At 40.8% G+C, this 20039-nt stretch overlaps 1 protein-coding gene and 1 long non-coding RNA gene across 6 annotated transcripts in view; one reads left to right on the forward strand and one right to left on the reverse strand.

Moving 5' to 3' along the window:
* ERCC6L2 (ERCC excision repair 6 like 2) overlaps positions 1-20039 on the reverse strand; it is a 96025-nt gene that overhangs the window by 9672 nt on the left and 66314 nt on the right. For 2 of the 5 annotated variants that reach the window (XM_072959159.1, XM_072959161.1), the window contains exons 18-20: positions 12027-12208; positions 5488-5620; positions 2945-3059 (exon numbers count right to left, since the gene is read on the reverse strand). In XM_072959159.1, the coding sequence (XP_072815260.1) occupies positions 2945-3059; positions 5488-5620; positions 12027-12208 (430 nt within the window). Of the gene's footprint in view, positions 1-30; positions 341-2944; positions 3060-4532; positions 5621-12026; positions 12209-20039 lie in introns of those variants that run through there. The other 3 variants (XM_006209229.4, XM_072959160.1, XM_072959162.1) reach the window with 2 other exon arrangements.
* On the forward strand, positions 7390-19450 carry LOC140695964 (uncharacterized). Its single transcript, XR_012071828.1, has 3 exons — positions 7390-8107; positions 15567-15660; positions 19263-19450. It is a non-coding gene; the product is annotated as an uncharacterized lncRNA (long non-coding RNA).

Below are 20039 nucleotides of genomic sequence, written 5' to 3' on the forward strand. Positions count from 1 at the left end.
ACCGACAAAAAACCCTAGGGCTTTGCCAGGCTGCACTGAAGGGAGGCCTCTTAGGGCACTGGCAGTGGTGCGGAGGGCGGTGAGTAAGGGGAGAAAGACAGAGTCAACTGATAGAAGAACAATGAGGGCGCTTGCTGGGGGATGGGCAGGGTGGGCGGACCCTGATCCTGTGAGATCAGAAGTTCTCAGGGACCACTTGTTGACACCTATGCTTTGAAAAATTAAGATTTTTTAAAAATCAATGCTTTTATAATGGTTTTAGGAAAGAAGAAAGTATACATGAATTAGCTATTATGAGCCTTCTTTTGAAGTCCATCTCTCAGTCCAGAAGCGTGCCTCACTTTACAAAAAATAAAGAAAAATCCAAAGTTAAAAGATATATTGGGAGAGGGGGACAAAAATTCATAATTGACAAGATGACTCACTAGAGTTTCCTCAGAGATGTCTAGGAAATTCCAAGAGGCACACATTGCCCCTTTGTTTAAATCTATAATAAACAACGTAAAGTGAGTTTCACTTATTTCTTTCAATGAGAGGAAGGGGCCCATTTAGCCAACCAAAAAATCATCTGTAGAGAGAGGCATTCTTGATTTTTAACTGAGAGACAGCAGCGCAAAACCAAGAATGTCAACTGGGCATTATCCATGTCAGTGACATATGGGTATCATACTCATATAATTAAGATTGGTCTTTAATGTGGGAATTTAGGGGATAAATATAACCTCCAAAATCGTTAACCTCCAGCAAAGACGATGAAGTACATATTAACAAAGTTTAACGAGAGAAACACTGCTGTGGGTGGATATTTTTATGGGAACATAACAGCTATTTTGGGGCCTAAAAAGGACAGAGGGGCTCCAGCGTGATTCACTTGCATGCCAACTGCTTTCACATGGCGGGGGAGTGGGGCTCGCTGGAGAGAAAGTCAGGCGAGCTCTGTCCAGTGATGACGTCTCAGACAAAACATTAACGTAGCAGAACTATTGTGAAACTTGAGAAACAAAAATGAGAGCCTGGGATGGACCCTAGACCTCTTGATCTGGAATCTCCTGGGGAGGGCCCAGGGCACCTGGTTGTGGAAAAGCCTCTACAGGTGGTTTGGATGTACCACTTCGGGGCTGGGAACCACACAGCCTTGGACTTCCGAAGGGGGGTCAGTCCGAGTCTTTCCCCCTAGGGGCAGAGAGTCAACCCCCAAAGGGCTGTTTTCATACCTAAAAGTCTGAAAGATCCTGTAAGGCCAGACAGCCCTCCTATGACTGACCTTTAACAGAGAAAAAGTGCAGTGTTCTCCTTCCCACAGACACCACGTGGAGCCAGCGTGGGGGCACAGTGCATGGGGCTGTCACCAGGGCAAATGCAATGCAGCCAGGGCCAAGATCTGTTCCTAAGTTTATGAGCCTTCGCTTTAAGGCCTCCCAGAAACACTGGATAGAGGATGCTTTGCAAAAGCAGGTGGGGACGGAACTGGGAAACAAGGTCACATCGGTGATGATTAAATGAGAATTAGGCGAGGAGTCTAAAAAGTGCTCTGCACTCTGGGCTCTTTGAAGATGGATGCGTCTTATAGGATCTTACAAGTTCACTGACACCCTTGCTGGGCCCCAGACCCACTGATAACTGGATGTATGACTCAGTGCCCGTGGAGCGCTATTCCCTCATATGTAAAAAATGACCTTAGACGCAGGCAGGGAACCCATTCTTTTGGATTTTTTATAGACTAGTTAAGTGTCAGAACTTTCGGAAACTGACACATGGTTATCAATATGTATATCAAGCAAGGACACTGAAATGGGTGAAAAGCTATGATCTACTGTCATTTCATAAAAGAGGGCTATTTTATATAAGAAAGGAAGGCTAACTTCAGAGTTTTAAAATTGCACATTCAACTTTAAAAACAACCCTATGCTGTGGACTGATGGGAAGTTCATCATCAAATCATCTCTGCAAACTAAGGCTCCTTCACCTTGAACATTTAGGGGCGGCCGCACTGCTTGGAGATGAAATTAATTTACTCAAAAAAGTGGTTTCAGGGCTCGAAGGGAACTCTGAGGAGTTCAAGTGCAAAGATCTCATGGTATTTTGCCTCAGTTTCCAATACTGAGAATTGTCTGTTGAGTGCTAGCAGCCAGAAACTGTATCAGTGCCTTGAAGAGAAGTAAAAAAATACAAATTGTGGCAAATAGAATCATGGAAACTTGGAAGTTGGAAGGTTTTTTAGCAATGATCTCACCCCTATGGTTTTCAAACTAGTGCTCCGCGGAGCCACAGTGGTGCTGCTGGAAGGAACGGATCTCCATTTTAATTCTTATAAATAATTGAGGTTCCAATTAAGATAGAGTTCAATTGCTTAAGAAAAAATGCTTGAACACCACCAATCCAGTGTATTTCAAATTTAAAGGGGAAACTGAGGCTGAAAGAGCCCTGGGATTTGCCCGTGGCCACCTATTTAGTTGGCAGAACTTGGGGGCAGGACAGCAGTGGACTGGGGAAGGAAGGATTCTTAATATAGTGTTTGCTCCCACATTCATCAGCGGCTGTACCAAATCATCCCACCGCTCCACTGCAAGGAGAGTCAACCCTTATCCTTCCCCTTCCAGAAGGTTCCGACTGGCTCCTTTCCATACTGAACTTTGCATTCTGCTTGGCACGCCGTTCCTACGTAATTATGACAAACATTTCATTGACAACTGTTGGAAACTAATTTTTAAACTCCAGGTCTGTATGCTTGCTCCCATTTTGACTACCAATGATAAAAATCTTTCAAAGCATTTCATTAATATTTGAAGATAAGGGCTAATATCTGTATAAACATCATATTAGGATTCCAAGGTCATGTCTATGTAAAAAAAAAGGTACTTTATGAAAGATACATTTTTATTAAAATGACTGAACTCTACTGTCTGATACATAAACTGAGATGAAGAGGTATCCACGTTCTTACCTGCGTTCCTTTTACAGCTGACCCGACAGCAGTCCAACAGCGCTAATGCCAAGTCTACCACAGACTGCCCATCACGTTCGTTTTGTAGCATCTGATAAGTCTGGACACATCTCAGCTGCAAGTAGCAAAAACAATGACTAACTCTATGTAACCTAAACCAGTGAATTTTCAAACTGTGGTTCCCAATCATTAGTGGGTCATGAAATCAACTTAGTGGGTTATGAGAACATTAAAACACACACACACACACACACACACACACACACACACACACACACACACACACGAGCCAAAAGTGCAATACAAGAGAAATTATCCAAGTATGTTGCATGCCTTAAGGGAAAAATTATTTCATAAACATTTTCTTTCATTCATATATATGTATTAACTGAAATAAAATATATTTCACAGCCCCCAACATTGCCCTAGAGAAAAACATTCTTGGCCATAAAATCCCTTGAGAAAAGATTTTCCTTTCTTTTTTTCCCGTTTCTGAGCAATGGTTGCACACCGCAATGGCTGGCTCCTCCAAAGGCCCCCCTCCCCTCAACACAGCAACAATTCGCTGTGATCTCTGGAGCACCACTGTTTCCTGGTTAACTGCTATTTTTCTGGGTACCTCCTCCCGTCATGGCCCTGTCAGTTCAAATGAGGGAGCTGCCACAGAGCATCTGCACGCGGGGCAGTAGCCACCTCAGGTCCCGCTTCCATGTGCTCGGCATGATGCCAGCGGCTTTACAGACATGAATCTACAGATTCAACCAGGAGCGGGGCCTCACCTCTCGAGCACATCTTGAGCTCCCAGCACAGAACACACAGGGCCTGAATGAATGCCTCCAGATAAATGAATTCAACAATGAGCACAGTGGAAACTGATGATAAACCATATAAATTAAATTCAACCAAACAGAGTTTTCAATAAAATCAAATGTTTACTCATTTCTTCACGCTAAATACATACAAAAGAGCTAAACAAAGCTTTAAACGGTTGTATAAAAAGGTGAGGCATGTGTCCTGTGGCTCATGATAATAATTCTATTACTTGAGCATCATATGTAGTAAGGTTATACCTTAACTCTTTGATTTTGAGCAGTTACAAACTTACTATTTTAATACACGTAATTTATTCAGTGCTAGTTATTACTTTGATACAAATAATTTAATAAAAGTAGTACCTGAGGGAAAAGGAAAACAGGTAGTTTTCCAAGTGTTAGTTAAGAAAGAAACACATCAGTCTACCCTTGGTTTGGGGGGGGGGTGGTGAGGACAGTTTGGCCTATGACTTGAGGGAATCTGGGAGAGTAAATCAAAGCTTTTAAAAACTGGAAAGAAATTCATGTCGATCAAGTTCAAACCCTTCATCTTTCTTAGCAGGAACTGGCTGCACACCAGGCAAAGTGACTCTTCTAAGGCCACATAATTACACAGTAAGAGAGGTGCCCCAGATCTCCTGATAACAAATCTAGAATCTTTTCCATTTCATAACAGTATTTGATACTATAACACAATCATATTTTTTAAAAAGATCAAATCAGATATTAAGGAAAACATACATGATAACATTTTAGACTTAAAAAACAAAACCCAACCCTGGAGCAAGAGTTTATTAAAAATAGATGTTGACAACTGTGTTCAAGGTAACATAATTCGTGGGGAATACAGTGCTGTAAACGCTGACGGCACAAGCTCGTTGGTTGTAGAGATTCATCTGTGTTTATGTATTATTCTTGTATATTAGTTGTGTTTTCATCCGTATCACTGCAGTTAAATTTTTTCCACAAAAACTTCTCGTTGGGTTTCCAAAGAGAAGCTTCTAGATCCTCCTTCCTCTTGGAGGATGCAGCGAAGGGCACTTTTTCGCACAGAGTCTCGATCACCGCCAAGTCCGTGAGTTTACTAAGACTGTCACCGTTCTGCTCATTTAAGATGTCCCAGAAATCTTTGGGTCTCTGTTTTGCTTTCTCCACGGGCCCTGGAAGGGCCTTCTTTGGCAGCTGTGTGGGACCGCTCCCGTGGCTTTTAAAGAGGTCGTCAAGAATAGAGGTGTCCCCAAGCAAGTCTACCACAGAAGTGTTTTCTGACACTGGGCGTTCTGTCTTTTTGTTTCCCACTTTGGAAAGGGGTCCATTTCTTGAAACATCCATTTTTGCCAGGCCCTGTTGGCCTTTCCTGGCGTTTTCTGTATTTGCTAACTCATATGCTCCAGACGTACTGTTCAGGGAACAGGATGCTTGGCTGTTTTTCCCACTTTTAGTCTCTTGGGTAGAACTTACACGTAATTTCTTAGTTTCCGCATCATTAGAAAGCACCTCTTCTCTATAGAAACTGTGATTCTGAAACTTAATTGACTTTTCTTTACATGTTTTAGGGCTGCAAGTTTGAGAAATTTTTTTGGCAGAGCTTTTAAATGATAAAGTGTCAGAATCTGACGGCCTTCCTTTTATAAGAGATTCTTTTTTTTCAGACTTATTCTTGACTCTCTCTCCCTCCTCATAGGCAGACTGAATGAATTCTGAAGGAGAATCTGCAAAAAATTCTTTTACCTCTGGATACTGAGAAGCGTAAAAGTCTCTTAGCATTTTCTGTCGCTCTTCTGATGTGGCATTAGTTATATGTTTAGCAAACTCCTTTACAGAAGACAATTTAAAATAAGAGGCCATCTCTTCAAATTGTTTTCTGAAGATTTAATGAACAAAACCAGTGGTTATTTTTTATTACATTTTAAACACTTTTAAAACAAGTTCTAAAAACCTTGCCATCAGTGTTATGCTATGCAGAGGCAAAGTATGTCATCTTATTCACTTAGCATATTTTAGCTTAATTCCATAATGAACATGCATTTTGCACTTAGCAGAATGTGACCTTTTTCCTTATCCTTCTGAAAAAATATGTTAGCTTATGAAATCACCAGCTTTTTAAGTTGTTCTGATTTATACTATCAGGTACTTCCTGGGAATTGTGTGACCCCAGCCTGCTACTCCTCCAAAGTCAGCCAATTTATGACTTGCATGAGAACCATAATTTATACAATCTGTATTTGAAAATCTATATTGCATTCAAGTCCCATGAAATGAAATTGTCAAAGAAGGGTCTTAGTGACTAGAAAAGAGAAAATGCTCAAAAAAATGAGGAATTTTTTTTTCCTTCTCTCTCCTTTTTTTCTCCTTCTTCCACAAATACAACATAGGAATTTCCCACAAGTTTTTGATGAGCCTAAAGGAAAGTTCTAGACTGAGAAACCTAGATTCTTTTCCAGTACTGATCTGACTGATCTGACTTCAGTATAGATGGCTAAACTTAAGTCAGACGCTATCTGAAAAAGTGAGTGTCAGTCTTAGTATATTAATAAAAGATGTTAATGCACGTGTGAGGAAATAGGCCATCTGGTGAGATGGAGGTAGAAAGGCTGTTTAGGAACCCTGGGCACTGACGGTTCCTTTTCCCAGGTGAGGGTGCTATGGACTGAGCTGTCCCCATCTGCCCCCAAAATTCCTATGTTGAAGCCCTAATCCCTGGTGTGACTGTATCTGGAGATGGGACCTTTATGAAGTAATTAAGGTTAAAACTGGTTATAAGAAATCACCAGAGAGCTCTCTCTCTGCCCTGAGAGGACACAGTGAGAAGGTGGCCATCTGCAAACCACAAGACAGCCCTCACACCAGGAGCCAAATCAGCCGGCACCTTGATCTTGGACTTCCCAGGCTCCAGAACTGTGAGAAACAGATTTCTGTCTCTTAAGGCCCAGTCTGTGATGTTTTGTTACAGCAGCCCATGCAGACTGAGACAGACGGTACTGCTTTGCTGATGCTGTGTGTGGGCCGTGAGCTGAGAGCCCAGTTTATAAACATTCTTTTAAACAAAAGATGCTGCTGCAGCCCATGATGAAAAGTCCCCAAATTTTAGAATTATATCCATTTTTAATATAATATTTCCTTAAAACATTCATTCATCCATTCAACAACTATTTATAGAGCCCTCTTATGTGCTTGGCACTGTAGAACAATACAACAGTGAACAGGGGGAGGGGAGAGCTCAGGGGTAGAATGTGTATTCAGCATGCACGAGGTCCTGGGTTCAATCCCCAGGACCTCCATTAAAAAAATTAAAAATAAATAAATTAATAGATAGACGACCACTCCCCCAACAAAAACAAAAACCAGTAAACAAACTCCCAGTTCCTTGACAGGAGTTTATAGTCCAGTTGGAGGAGACAGACATGTGAAAATCAAACCAGAAGGGACTGATAAATCCCACGACGGAGGTAAACATGGGCCCTGTTGGCGCCCACAGAAGGGGTACCTAAGCCAGTGACTGGTGGTGGGCAAGGTGGCAGGGAAGGCTTCTCCGCCGTCACCTCGAGCCAGCCAGGTAAAGATGAGTGAGGAAGCCGTCTGGGAAGGGAGGGAACGTGCACAGGCCCCATTCCTAGAAGACCTGGTGCGCGGAGGGCAGGAGTTCCTGCCAAACTTGAAGAGCCTGAAAATCATCAGGGGGCCTGCATGCCATCTCAGAAGTCTGAACTTTACCCTGCACACAACAGAGAACCCTGATGGTTTGTTTTGAAATGTATGTAAACAGGGGCTTTATGTAAAACCACCACTATTTTTGCCACCCAGACCAGGTTACGTAAAGTTTGTGCTTCCTCTGATTTCAGTGGCGATCCGCTCTGCACACCCGTGCCTTTCTTCTGTGGCTTCAGGTGCGCGCCCCGGCTTCCAGTCCTCGCCACGCTGGCCCAAATCCAGGTACTACCTACGCCTGATCGTCAGCCACACTCATTGCCAAGAGAGTACTTAATAACAAAAACAACTTTCCAAATTGCTGTCTTGGAAATCGCCAGTGTTCTTGTTGGAAAGCAGTAAGTATGTTCTTAAAGGGTTTCAGTTCTCAATTTACATGAAGTAATGAAGTATTATTATTTTGTTCGTTAATCATCTCCAAATCTGTGTTCACAGCCTTTCTAATAAATACCTGTGCCATGATGATTAAGCTGTTGGCCAGGCTGCAGGCTGATGTCTTTTATTCACCCCAGACTTGGTGATGTCTAGGCAGCTGCCGAAGTGCTTTCGCCTTTGCTGTGCTAACCTCACCCATGATCCTGCGATCCCGTCACCTCGGAGGGGAAAGGCGCTTCAGATCCTGTTCTAGCTGCGTGGGATGCAGGTAAGCTAGGCTGCGTGGCTGCCCTTTACAGGATGAGCTCTGATTACAGTTCATCTCATTTTTGCCTTCTGAACTTGCTTTTGTAATTCTTGGGCTTTAAAAGAATTTTCTCTAAATATTTAAGGAACTCTAAGGTACAACCAGAGCATATAAGCTGGCCACTTTGTGAGGGAAATTTTGTAGACACTCATATGCCACTTAGAGAAAGAGGGGGGAAAAAAAAGGAAACCAAAGAAAGGTATCTTTTGAAAACTGCACCTCTTGGGGAGTGATGGAAATGTTAGCTGTCTTGATTGTGGTGGTGGTTTCATGGGCGTAGACATCCATCAAAATCCATCAAATTGTATGTACTGAAATATGCGTAGTTTACTGTACAGGAACCATACCACAATAAAGGTGTTAAAAATTAAAAAGAAGAAGAAGAAGAAAAAGACGGGTATCTTTCAGCCTTTCAGTAAGTGTATTAAGAGTAGCTGTGTATTGTGGAGGGAGAAGCAGTGGAACATGGTTAAAATTATCTTCTTTCTGCCTAAGCTTTCTGAAGTGAAGGCAGGACTGGAAACCACATGCAGGTGCTCCACGGGGCTGCCACATGGGACGGGGTCCTGACTCACATAATAAAGCAGGATGCGTGGTGGGAAAGAGGCGCCAGCAGTCCGGACACTGTTCCCTAGCTCAGATGTTGGCATTCTAGTATTAGACACCATTCACTTTTTTATCTACCATGAGGCATTTATTCCCCAGGCTGGGTAGAGAAAAAAAAAAAAGGAAGCAAAACCTGATCATTGTTGATACTTCCATTTTTCTATACAGTGCTAAAGGGGGTACAGGTGCTTGTGCTCCTCAAAGACTGGTAAAATGTACGTGGTTGGGCTCCTAGCAAAGTAACTGCCCAAAGAAAATTGCCCCAAGTTTACTCAGTCATGGTGCTAAATCTATTAGTGGGGAGCTGCGCTGCGGTAGCAGTGTGGGATGTCCGCCTTTCTGGATAATGGTGGGCAGGTGAGAGCGAGCTCCAACCTGCTACACCAGCCCCCAGGAGCTGACGGACCAGTTGCCTGGGAGTTGCCAAAACCCTGAGGGAAGCAACTGGAACAGACAGAGCAACCCCCGTTTTCCCACTGTCCGCAGACACCATCGGGACCAGTCTGCCCACTCCTCCGCTGCCTGCTGACCTCAGACACTACTCCTCACTGGCTTCTCACCCCTTCCTCGTCTCTACATCCTTGATCTAATCTAAACCCCCATCCTTCCAGACCACTCCTCGGGGCCCCGGGACCAGGCTATGCCCTACCAGCTCTCCTGCGTCTTCTCCCCGAGTGGCCCCTCTGTCCCCTGATACTGCCTCCTCTCATGCAGCCCTCCCAAGTCAAGACTCCCACACCTCACATCCTTAAACCTCAGGGGTCATGCTTCACTCTGCTGCGTCTAGACCAGTCTTTTCTCCTTCCCCTCTTTAAGGTATCTGGCTTAACCATTCTCATCCCCCAACTTGTTAACAGACTTCCTAGTTGCCTCCTGCTGGTGAGTGAACAAGATCCTGGATACTGCTGCTTCCTTTCCCAGTTCCTGCCATCATTCTTGGTAACATCAGTATCCATGTGGATGTCCCACCCAACTCCTGGCCTACCAATATCTTTACCTCACCTCCTAAAGCTCAATTCATGTCAGGCCCCTATTCCCAAGGTCATACACCACCACTGTCATCACCGTGAACTCCACATTCTCCAAATCCCTGAATTCAGTCATACCATGCTGCCGTCCAGCGGCTCAGTGACCCCAGCGACAGCAGTGCTGGAATACACCTTTGACCTTGAGTCCTCCAATGTACTGACTTTTCTCTTTCTCGCTATCATCAGCCCCCCCTCGTCCAGCTTAGGTTCAATTTTATAATCATTCCTTTGCGAACATCCTTCGGTTTCCTTGCTTCTCTCTCCTTCCGTTCTAACCCCTGTTCCCTAAACCCAGCTGCTTCCCTATTCTGTGTCTGCAGCTGAGCAACTGAAGCTTGCTGAATGAGGTCTGCACGCTGCAGACGGTTTTACTGGAATTACTCTCAAACAGGGATTTAAATTTAACATCACCCACTAAGCTTGCTTTCCTACTTTATAAATGATTCATTTCATAATTTCTCTCTCCCCCCTGTACTGATGACTTTAACTCTCAATTAACTGAGGAAACATCGCCGTAGCTGTGCCTGTCTTCATCTGCTCTCTCTTAATGCTTCTCAAAGGCTAGACCGTGGCCAGCGGTCTGGATCTCACTGTCTCCTGCCTCCAGGACTGCACTCTTTCTGTTATCACCTCTCTGGCAAGGTCTCTTTTTTCCCTCTTAGCCTTTTCCCTCAACATAGAAACAACTTTTGCGATCTTCCCCACTTAAAACAAACAAACAAACAAAAAACTTACCCTTGATCCCACAGTGCCCTCCAGCTACTGCTGCAGCAGTCACAGGGGCTGCCCATGCTCTGCTCGCCCCGCTCGCCCTGGGACCTGCCTCCTTAGATGCTCCCGTAAAGGCAGCCACTGAGCTCCCCAGCTCGAGGGCCACGTCCCCACTTCCTCGGATTGATGCTGGGTGCATTCCACAAAGTGAACTGCTCCCTCTTTTTGGAAACTCTCACTTCTCATGGCTTCAGGACCATGCAGGGGGCCTCTTACCCAGTAGGCACCCATGGTCACCCTTCAAGCTCGGTCCTGGGGCTCCTCCTCTACTCTCTGTGTTCTGTTCCTAAGCCATTCACACACTCCACAGCTCTAAAGCCATTTATTCATAATCTTTATGCTGACAATTTCCAAATTTAGATCTCCAGTCCCCGAATCTCAGAGTTAGCATATCCACTGCCTATGTGGCATGTCCCTACAACCTCAAATTTAATAATATGAGCGAAAGAGAACTCGATTTTTTTTCTACTCCAAACGTGTGTCTCTCCTAGTTTCCCCCATTCAGTAAATCCAATCTGTTGCCTAAGGCGGAATGTTGGGAGTAACCCCGTCTTCTCTCTCTCCCAACAACCACAAAACTGAAGTCATCCATTTGGCTCTGTCTCCATGGCAACCACTCTATTGCAAACCACCATCACCTAGTTCCTATGGTTTCCCCTAGTCCTCTCTGCCCTCTTCCATGCAGCAGCTGGAACAATCTTTTAGAAACATACATCGGATCACGTCATGCTTCAATAGCTTTTTACTGCAGTTGCAACAAAATCTAAATTCTCTTCCACAATCTACAAGGCTCTGCGTGCTCCAGCCCCATCTGTGTCTCTCCCTTCACCTCACGCCACTCTCTGTTACGTTATTACGCACTAAGTACACCCGTCTTTGCTCTCAGTTCCTGAACGCACCAAACCTCTTCCCTCTTCAGAAAGTTCTTACTCTGGCTCTTTGCCTGCTTATTCTTCAGGTCCTAACCAAAACGTCCCTTGCATAGCGTTGTAACTCCCCCTCCCATTATTTTCCATCAAGGAGGCCTGTCCATTTCTTTCCTCTAAAACACCATTTTAAAATTATTTATTTATAAGTTTTTTTTTACTTTTGAGAAATTTACGGTCTGATGCCAGCCCCCATCCCACTGTCCTGTGGGCGCTATGCCCGCCTGTTTTACACAGTAAATTCAGCACCTAGCACGATGCCTGCGTGCATACTAGGTGCTCAATAAATATTCAACACATGAACGAATATAATGCACTTAAGTATTTCATTTATCTACACAAAATGATTTCATTTTTTAAATCAATTCAGGGATAAGCCTTCTTAAAACATCTAAAACATTTGGGATTTCTTTTAAGTGTACAAATTCAGATTTTTCTGAAATATTCAGATGCCAGGTGTAGTTAAAATTCAAACACTTTGTGTATTTTACTAGGAAGTTATACATTCTTTATTATTCATAAAGTCCAGTGTTGTCACAGATGACATACCTGCGGATTCCTTTTGGTGTTTCTCCAATTATGAAGGTGGTCTGCTCTGTACGGTAGACTTTCTTCTTCTTCTGGCTCACAGGGTGTGAAAGGTAAAGGGGATATGGCGTGCTTCCCTCGCCTGCTTGTTGGTGTTCCTTTGTATCTGTCGACATAGCTCCCTTCATTTTTCCCTTATGTGTCTGAAAAATGGGATGAAAGCAAAAACAGTCTGAACAAAATAGTCATTTTTGGTCAAATAGGGAGACTGTCTCACCTTTTCCCAATATTCTTTATAATCTAGTATATCATGTTCTCCAACTGATCTCATTGTCAGATCTTGTTAGATCTTTAAAGAAGACATTATTTTTAGCAGTAATATGATGTTTCTATTGTATCCATCCTTTAAAATATATGCTAAAGATACACCTTTCTTAAAAATATAATAAAAGTAGAGGCAATATGATGTTCTGTTGTCTAGACTGTGGCTAAACTGATAAACATGCTGACATCCACTCTCCTAAATAAGGATAAATTAATGATTATATTAATAATGACCTAAAAATGGGATATTAAAGGTTTTAATTCAGTGATTTCTCTCTATATTATTAAGCACTTTGTTATTCAATTTTACATAAGAAGTCAAACTTTTAAAAAATACCAGTCTTTACGTGACAATGAAATAAACCATTTTCATAGTCTTACTTCAATCTCTACTGGGTTGCAAGAATTTAGGGACTGTAAGATGCTAATTACAGTGGATTGAATCATACAGACATATGAATCATATAGATAGAGTCATATTTATTTTACAGACTAAGGGTTGCTTGCTTAACACAAATTGTTAAAAACAGTGGGCCAAGAAAAAGTAATTTTAAACTATATGGTTCTAATTTCTCTGACAAAATGGTATGGTGAATATGTGGAAAGTTCCCATCCCACTCCAAAAGGAGAAACACTGGATGCAATCTGATAACAGTAACAACAGAATTAAACTTGAGCTTGAAAGTAAGAAAGGAAAATCTCTAGATGCCAAAACCAAAGAAGTAACACAGCAGTAAGTGAGAGCTGAGGCTCACAGTTCCCAGGGGTAGGGTCTTAGCTTACAGTCTGCAGGACTCCGTGTGGAGAGGGAAGATGAAAATGATTTAACGGGGATTTACAGACGCACATTACTATAAATAAAACACATAAACAACAAGGACCTACTGTATAGCACAGGGAACTATATTCAGTTTCTTCTGATGAGCTGTAATGAAAAGAATCTGAAAAAAATCTATGTATGTATATGTACAACTGAATCACTTTGCTGTACACCTGAAACTAACATTGTAAACTGACTACACTGCAATAAAAAATAAGAACCAAAAAGACCAAAAGTCAACCAACCAACCAACCAAAACACAGTAGGAATTAAAAGGATATCCAATTTGCAAATTAAAGCTAGGAAAGCCCAAACTGGGGACACAGGACAGAAACAGGCTGCCTTCGTACTTCCACCTTAGAATCACTGGTGAAAACACGGAATGCACAACCTGTGCCATTTGTGGAATCTAATTTTGCAGCACATGCATGGTATGGAAAATGTAAGCCAGAAACCGACGTAAAAAACTGGCCCCAAACCAGTGAAAACCATAGATGTCAATGAGGGGTGAATAGAAAAACATAACATAGGAACATTTTCTTAATCCAGAGAATGCCTGCAATTCCAATGGGGAAAAAAGAGGAATTCCAATAAAAATGATAAAGAACATACAAAACCTACCACAATGAAAACGGGAAGGGACAACAAATGTGAGAATCCGTATCTGAGGAATTACAGACAATAAAGCAATCCGAAAGAGACTTCGAAGGCTTTAGCATGTCCAGAAAGACAAGAGAAGAACTGGGTATTGCAAAACACCAGATCTGAGAAAGAATCAAATACAAACTCTAAAAAGGAAACACAGTTTTGAAAAAAATATAGAAACAAACACAAAACATAGGGTTAAGCACCAGACTAAACAGCCCCACAATGATAGCTGATAAACTGGTAGAATAAAATTACTCAGCATTCTGAGTGCAGAGCTTAACAAAGAAAGGAAGAAAGAAAGGAAAACAAGAGAGAAAAATTAAGGGACAGAAGACATACCAAAATTTCTAAAATACTAGAAGGAGAGAAAACGAAAGAGAGAAAGCCGAAGAGATAATGGCAGAGAACTGAAGAAGGCATGAATCCTCAAACTAAAAAAGTTTTTTCTCTAATGGGAAAAATGAAAATAAATCTGTACCCTGTTATATCATAGATAAAGAGAATGTCTTAAAAACTACCAGAGAAAAAAGATATCCCATAGAGAAATAATGATCAACTAAAGGCAAACTTTTCATTACTACCACTACCACCACTACCACAAAATAACAGTATCTTCCACAAGCAGAGAGAAGAAAACTGCCAACCTAGAATTCTATATCCAGTTAAACTATCATTTAAGAAATTTCCAGGCATACAAATACTAGAAAAGTTTGCTAGACACAGACTCACATCAATAAGACAAGTATTTTTTCTTCTACAGGAGTTCCATGGGATTGAAGAGGCACATGTCATTGAATATGGGAAGGGAATGGCTTTCATTCCACAATTATTTACTAATAAGCACTTATTATGTTCTTGCCACCATGCTTATGTAGTTGAGAACAAAAATATTTACATACACAAAGAGGCCCCCACCCTTCAGGGGCTTAGAGAAATTAGAGAAATTCAGTAAAGTCACATGACACTGAGGCCACACTAGGAAGTGGCAATAGTAATGAAGGGTCAAGTGATGAAAAATTCAGTAAAATGACCTGGGCTAGGAATTTAAGAGATAATACTGTTGCTCCTTAACATTATGGTAGCAGATGAGACTGCTGGCTCAAGACAGCAAAATAAGTCCACTCCTCTTTTCCCCCAGACAAGAGAATGGCCAACAACTGGAAAACTATGTCTGTATTTGATAGGTAATTTTGAGATCATAACATGAAAAAAAGCAGAGATCCCAGTTTCTGCAAAAGCCCCTAATTGTTCCTAACATTTTCTTTAAAAATTTCTTCAAAATTATCCAAGATTTGCTTTGAGGTGATATCTGTACTATACTCTGTGATTTTTATGAAGGTTTCCTTCATCTTAAGGTTCATGGCTATCATAATAAGGAAGAAATTATGAAGATAAGAACTTTGTATAGTATTTGTATAGTATAAAATGTCTAATAAGTATTTTAGAAAGCTTGACCATGGTTAAGAATATAATATATAAGTAAGTAATTGCTATGTTCATGATTATTTCCATAAATTATTAGGTATTGTTAGGCATTTTAATGAAAAAAATCAAATTCAACTTATGGAATCTTCATTAGAAATAAAACTTAGTAGGCATAAAACATGCAGTAATCATTTCTAGATAATGTAAAAATACAGTTAAAAAGATCCATCTGATGATGAGATTAATTGAATGGAAATGTGGGGTTACTTAAGAAGCTGAATTTATCAAAGAACACTGAAATAACAATCCTGATTTATGAGTAGTACTGTGTCTTCCTCCTTTAGACATACATGTTCTACATGGAGCAGTCAGTTGAAAACTGGAAAAGGAGGGGAAAACCACTCTCCCTTCAGACCAGAGTTAAACAGCTCTAAAAAGGTAAAAGGTGGGCCACAGTTAATTATGTAAGTCCTCATCTAACATATAATTAAAAATTTAAAACATAATATCATATTGTTACAAAAGTATTTGTCATTAAAAATAAAATTCAGAATGCAAAGAATTGTTTAATTCAACAGAAACATTAAATATGTATTGGCGCTATAAATGGTAATTGTTTTAATATATTTTGGCCAAAATAAGTCTCCTCACTTATCCACAATTAAATGTTTAATGTGGAAATGGCTAACTTCAAAGACTTCATGAATATCTGCTTTTTAAAACTGAAGTTTATTTACAATATTATATTAGTTTTAGGTGTACAACATAGTGATTCAATATTTTTAAGACTATAATCCATTTAAAGTTATTACAAAACTAAGGCTGTATTTCCCTATGCTTCACAATATATCATGAATATCTGCTTCAACTGAATTTTGATAAAGTTATAAAATCACTATTCATTTTTCTAATGTCTTTGTAAAATATATTTGAAAGTACATCATAAAAATTACTATTTAGAATGTATAAAGTATACATTTTGTAAAATAAAAGATGTAATTTTAAGTTGTAAAAAATATACAGTAGGATTATATTAAATAAGAGGTCACTTTCATAGGGAAAAATTCCTTCTTTTAGAATAGTCACAACGAATTTACACTAGACCTAGTCAACTGTACGTAATTCTATACAACTTATTTCTTACTGTAAAGTTTTAGGTTTATATTGGTTCTAGAAGGAAAGTTTCTTATTTTTAGGCCAACAGTATGAGACATCAAATGGCCTTTGATAATAAATACTTTCTTCTTCCTTTAAACTCAAAGTGTACTGTCTGTATTTCAAGGCATTAGCCCTGAACCAAACTGCATTCTTTTTATTGAACCAATAGTTATTTTTTTTGAAAGGCATAACTGAAAAAGAAGATGAGGTATATATAGATTTTCAGTATGAAAGAATAAAAAAAAAAAACCTGACTCTTAAAGAAGTTTGCAGACAGTAATGTCAGTGTACTGAGAAATGGGAAAAGGGGGACTGTTACCCCTACCTCACAGCCATATGATTACATTAACATTTTTCTATTTACTCTGCTACATATGAAACTTATCTTTATATACTTGGAAACTTCACTGGAATAGTGCAGAGAATGTTTAAGAAAAAAAAAAACTGACCTCTTTCTATTAATAGTCTTTGAAGTAAAAGGTAATTTTGGAGGTAAATTACTAAACAACTCTAGGAATATCAAGGGGATGAGAAAACTTGCTAGGAATCAGTCCTTCCCAAACCCACGCACCTGTAACAAATGGGGCATGAAACACAATCCAGGGAAGTGAGTTTCAAAAGCAAACCACGAATAGCCTCTAGTTCCCACTTTGGCAGGAGAAACACTATGGTAATCTCTGCCATCTTTCTAAACCTCAGCAGGGCTAATTGCCAGAGACACAGCCATAGCCAGTGCACATAATGCTGATTCCTTCTCCCCTGCTCATCTGTACCTGCCACGGAGTAGAGGAAGTGTGGAGGGGGACAATGTAGAGTGAAGAACAGCCTGATAGGATGGGTAACCTGTCCCTGGGAGGCTACTGGCATTTAGTGAAACCTTTATTGAGCAATTTTCGAATGGATCTGTCTGCTTAGCTGGTTTCTCTAGAAACCAGAGCATACCTAGAACAAAGCGCAGTATATACTGAATAGCCACATTCACTGGTTTTTTCCATAACCAGGTGAGTAGGCTTGATTAGTCACTGAGAAAATTGGAAACAGGGAGATTTTCAGAGGTACTGTAAGGTTCCAATGGCTCTGACACGTGGAGAAGCCTGAATGGAAGGATTAATTAAGTCTGGAGTCTAAAATCACCAGAGGATCTGCCCATCACAAGAAAAGCTCTCCAGTTTACACCTTGTTACTGAGAATAGCACAGAGCTTCATAAGCTATGCTGTGGTCCCCGCCACACATGGGCACACTGTGTAGCCAAAGGCCCTCACATTGGCCTGATCATACCAACTCTGCCATAAAGACTAAAAAAAAAAAAAAAAAAAAAAAAAAAAAAAAGAAAAAACAAGAAAGAAAGAAAGAAAGAAAAACAAGTGCTCTTTTATTATTTTTTTCTTCACTAAACTTTAAACAGTGAAGTCTGAGAGGCAACAATGCTTTTGTTTACACATCTGTTCAAACAAAAGATTACAAAGAAATCTCTCTTTGGGTAAGGGCCAAACCCCGTAAACACATAAAAAGTCATAAACTTGCTTGTCTTTGCAAAACAAGGAATCAGGAGTATTATAAAAACATACAGCACATGTAAATAAATTCACTCAGATGGCATCTGAGAGTCTAAAAGGACAAAAACTTTTAAGGATCTTTCCACAAGTGTGAAAAATCCTCTGTCCTCGAAGTAATCATTCAAGATTTCTGCCTGGAGGCAGGAAAAATTACCGTAAATGCAGTTTTCCAATACTCAACAAAAACCTAAGGCAACTGCGAGCTACCCCTGAACTGCCTTCACTCAGCCTCTGGAGAAAAGCCAGCTGGTTAGAGGACCCACCACAAATATACACTGAAGTATAATTTTCTGCATATGTTTAAAAATGTCATTCAAATCTGAAAAAACAAACACTTAGATTCAAACCCAAAACTTTTTTTGGGGGGTGGTGGGGGGAGGTTAAAGTTTGTACGTTACTGTGGTTCTGTTTTCCTCCTAGAAGGAGTAATCGTTACAGTTCAGTTTTATACATACATGTCTTTTCTTTTTGAAAGTACTTTGCTTTCTGACTGAACCACAGGACAACTTTATATGGGCTGTTCCAAGCCTACCTTCCTTTTTTATGCACAACAGTCCATTTCCCATCGTCCAAGAAACCCATCTATCTAAAAGAACAAAGTGATAAGGTCTTGGAGTGCAGGTGAATACTGCGGGGCACATACTACAAACGGAAATATAAAAACCCCATCTCCTTGGGAATTGTGACCCTGAAGGCACTGCCACAGAGGTCAACCTGTGGGAAAGGGCCAGGTGAGACGGTGGCAATGACCTTTTAAAAAAAGCAACATGGAGTGTTTGCTGATAAATCCTCAGTCTTTCACGGGACGGTGGTCAGAGAGTAAGTTCCCTTTAATATTTCCTCCAGACAAAGGACAGAGCAGGATCTAGGGCCTTTGAGGGGCAGCTGTCTGAGTACTGGACTCAGCAAACCACAAGCCCTGGGGTCCAGGCCTTACTTGGTCACTTACTATATAAATTTGGGGAAGGTTTTTTTTTTTTTTTTAAATCTTTTTGAGCCTTATTGTCCTGAGAGATAATGAGGGATGTGGGGTTCAGGATCCAGGGGATAAAAATTTGGATCTGGGACTCCCATCAGTCTCTTCCATATTTAAAATCCACAATTCTTCCAGTCTTTTTAAGATCTCTAAGAAGTAGTAATGAGTAGGTCTTTAGCATCTTACAGCCCTGGCTCAATTGTAAACCTTTATATGTATTATTTATATTACTGTAAAAATGCCTCCAAAGACGACTTGAATGCCCTACACTAAATAGTACCTGTCAGTGAAAAGATCACGGAAGGGTGGTACCGATGGAAAAAAATGTAATGAAAGTCTCTCTTGGCAGGCGCCCGCCCCGGCCTGCCTTCCCAGCGGCTGGCACTTCCCACGGGAGGCCTAGGCCCTCGCTTCCTTCCACCAGGCCTCCAGCTGGAGTGCGCCCAGGCTTCTGTGCAGGCCGATTCAGTTCCAAGGCCGCTGATGACCCTCCAGTGTCTAGGGGAGGGACGTTTCGAGTACCCTGCCACAAATGACACCTGGTCACCGCACTAGTTGTAAAGTTTGATGCAGATTATTATTAATAATAAAGTGTGGAAATCTGCGAATGAGTCATCTTTTTAGTAAATTACAAGGGATTTCCTTTAACTGTATCATTTTCACTCTCTGCTATTCTGATGAGCTTTCTTGAATCATGAAAGAGGCAGAAAGCCTTCATTTGGGAAAGGCCAACTGAAAGTATGTTCCACTAGAACTGAATGTGATGATCGGGTGATCCTGTTCATAGGGTCTAAGATGGCAGTTCTGAAAATTTTCGGTCTTAGGACCCTCTACACTTTAAAAATTATTGAGGGTCCCTAAGAGATTTTTGTTTCATGTGGGATACATCTATTCAAAGTTAAAAAGATTCAACAATAAGCTATACATGTTAGCTTAAATAACTTTTTACCAACAACCAAAAAAAGTTTATATTCCCCAAGGCAGACAAATGAAAAATTAGCCAGAAGAGTGGCTATGTTTTATACTTTGGCAAATGTCTTTAATATGTGGCTTAATAAGAGACAGCTGGGTTCTCATATCTGCTTCTGCATTCAATCTGTTGCAACATTGCTATTTCATACAGATA

Source organism: Vicugna pacos, chromosome 4, assembly GCF_048564905.1.
Source record: "Vicugna pacos chromosome 4, VicPac4, whole genome shotgun sequence".
In the NCBI taxonomy this organism is placed as follows: domain Eukaryota; kingdom Metazoa; phylum Chordata; class Mammalia; order Artiodactyla; family Camelidae; genus Vicugna; species Vicugna pacos.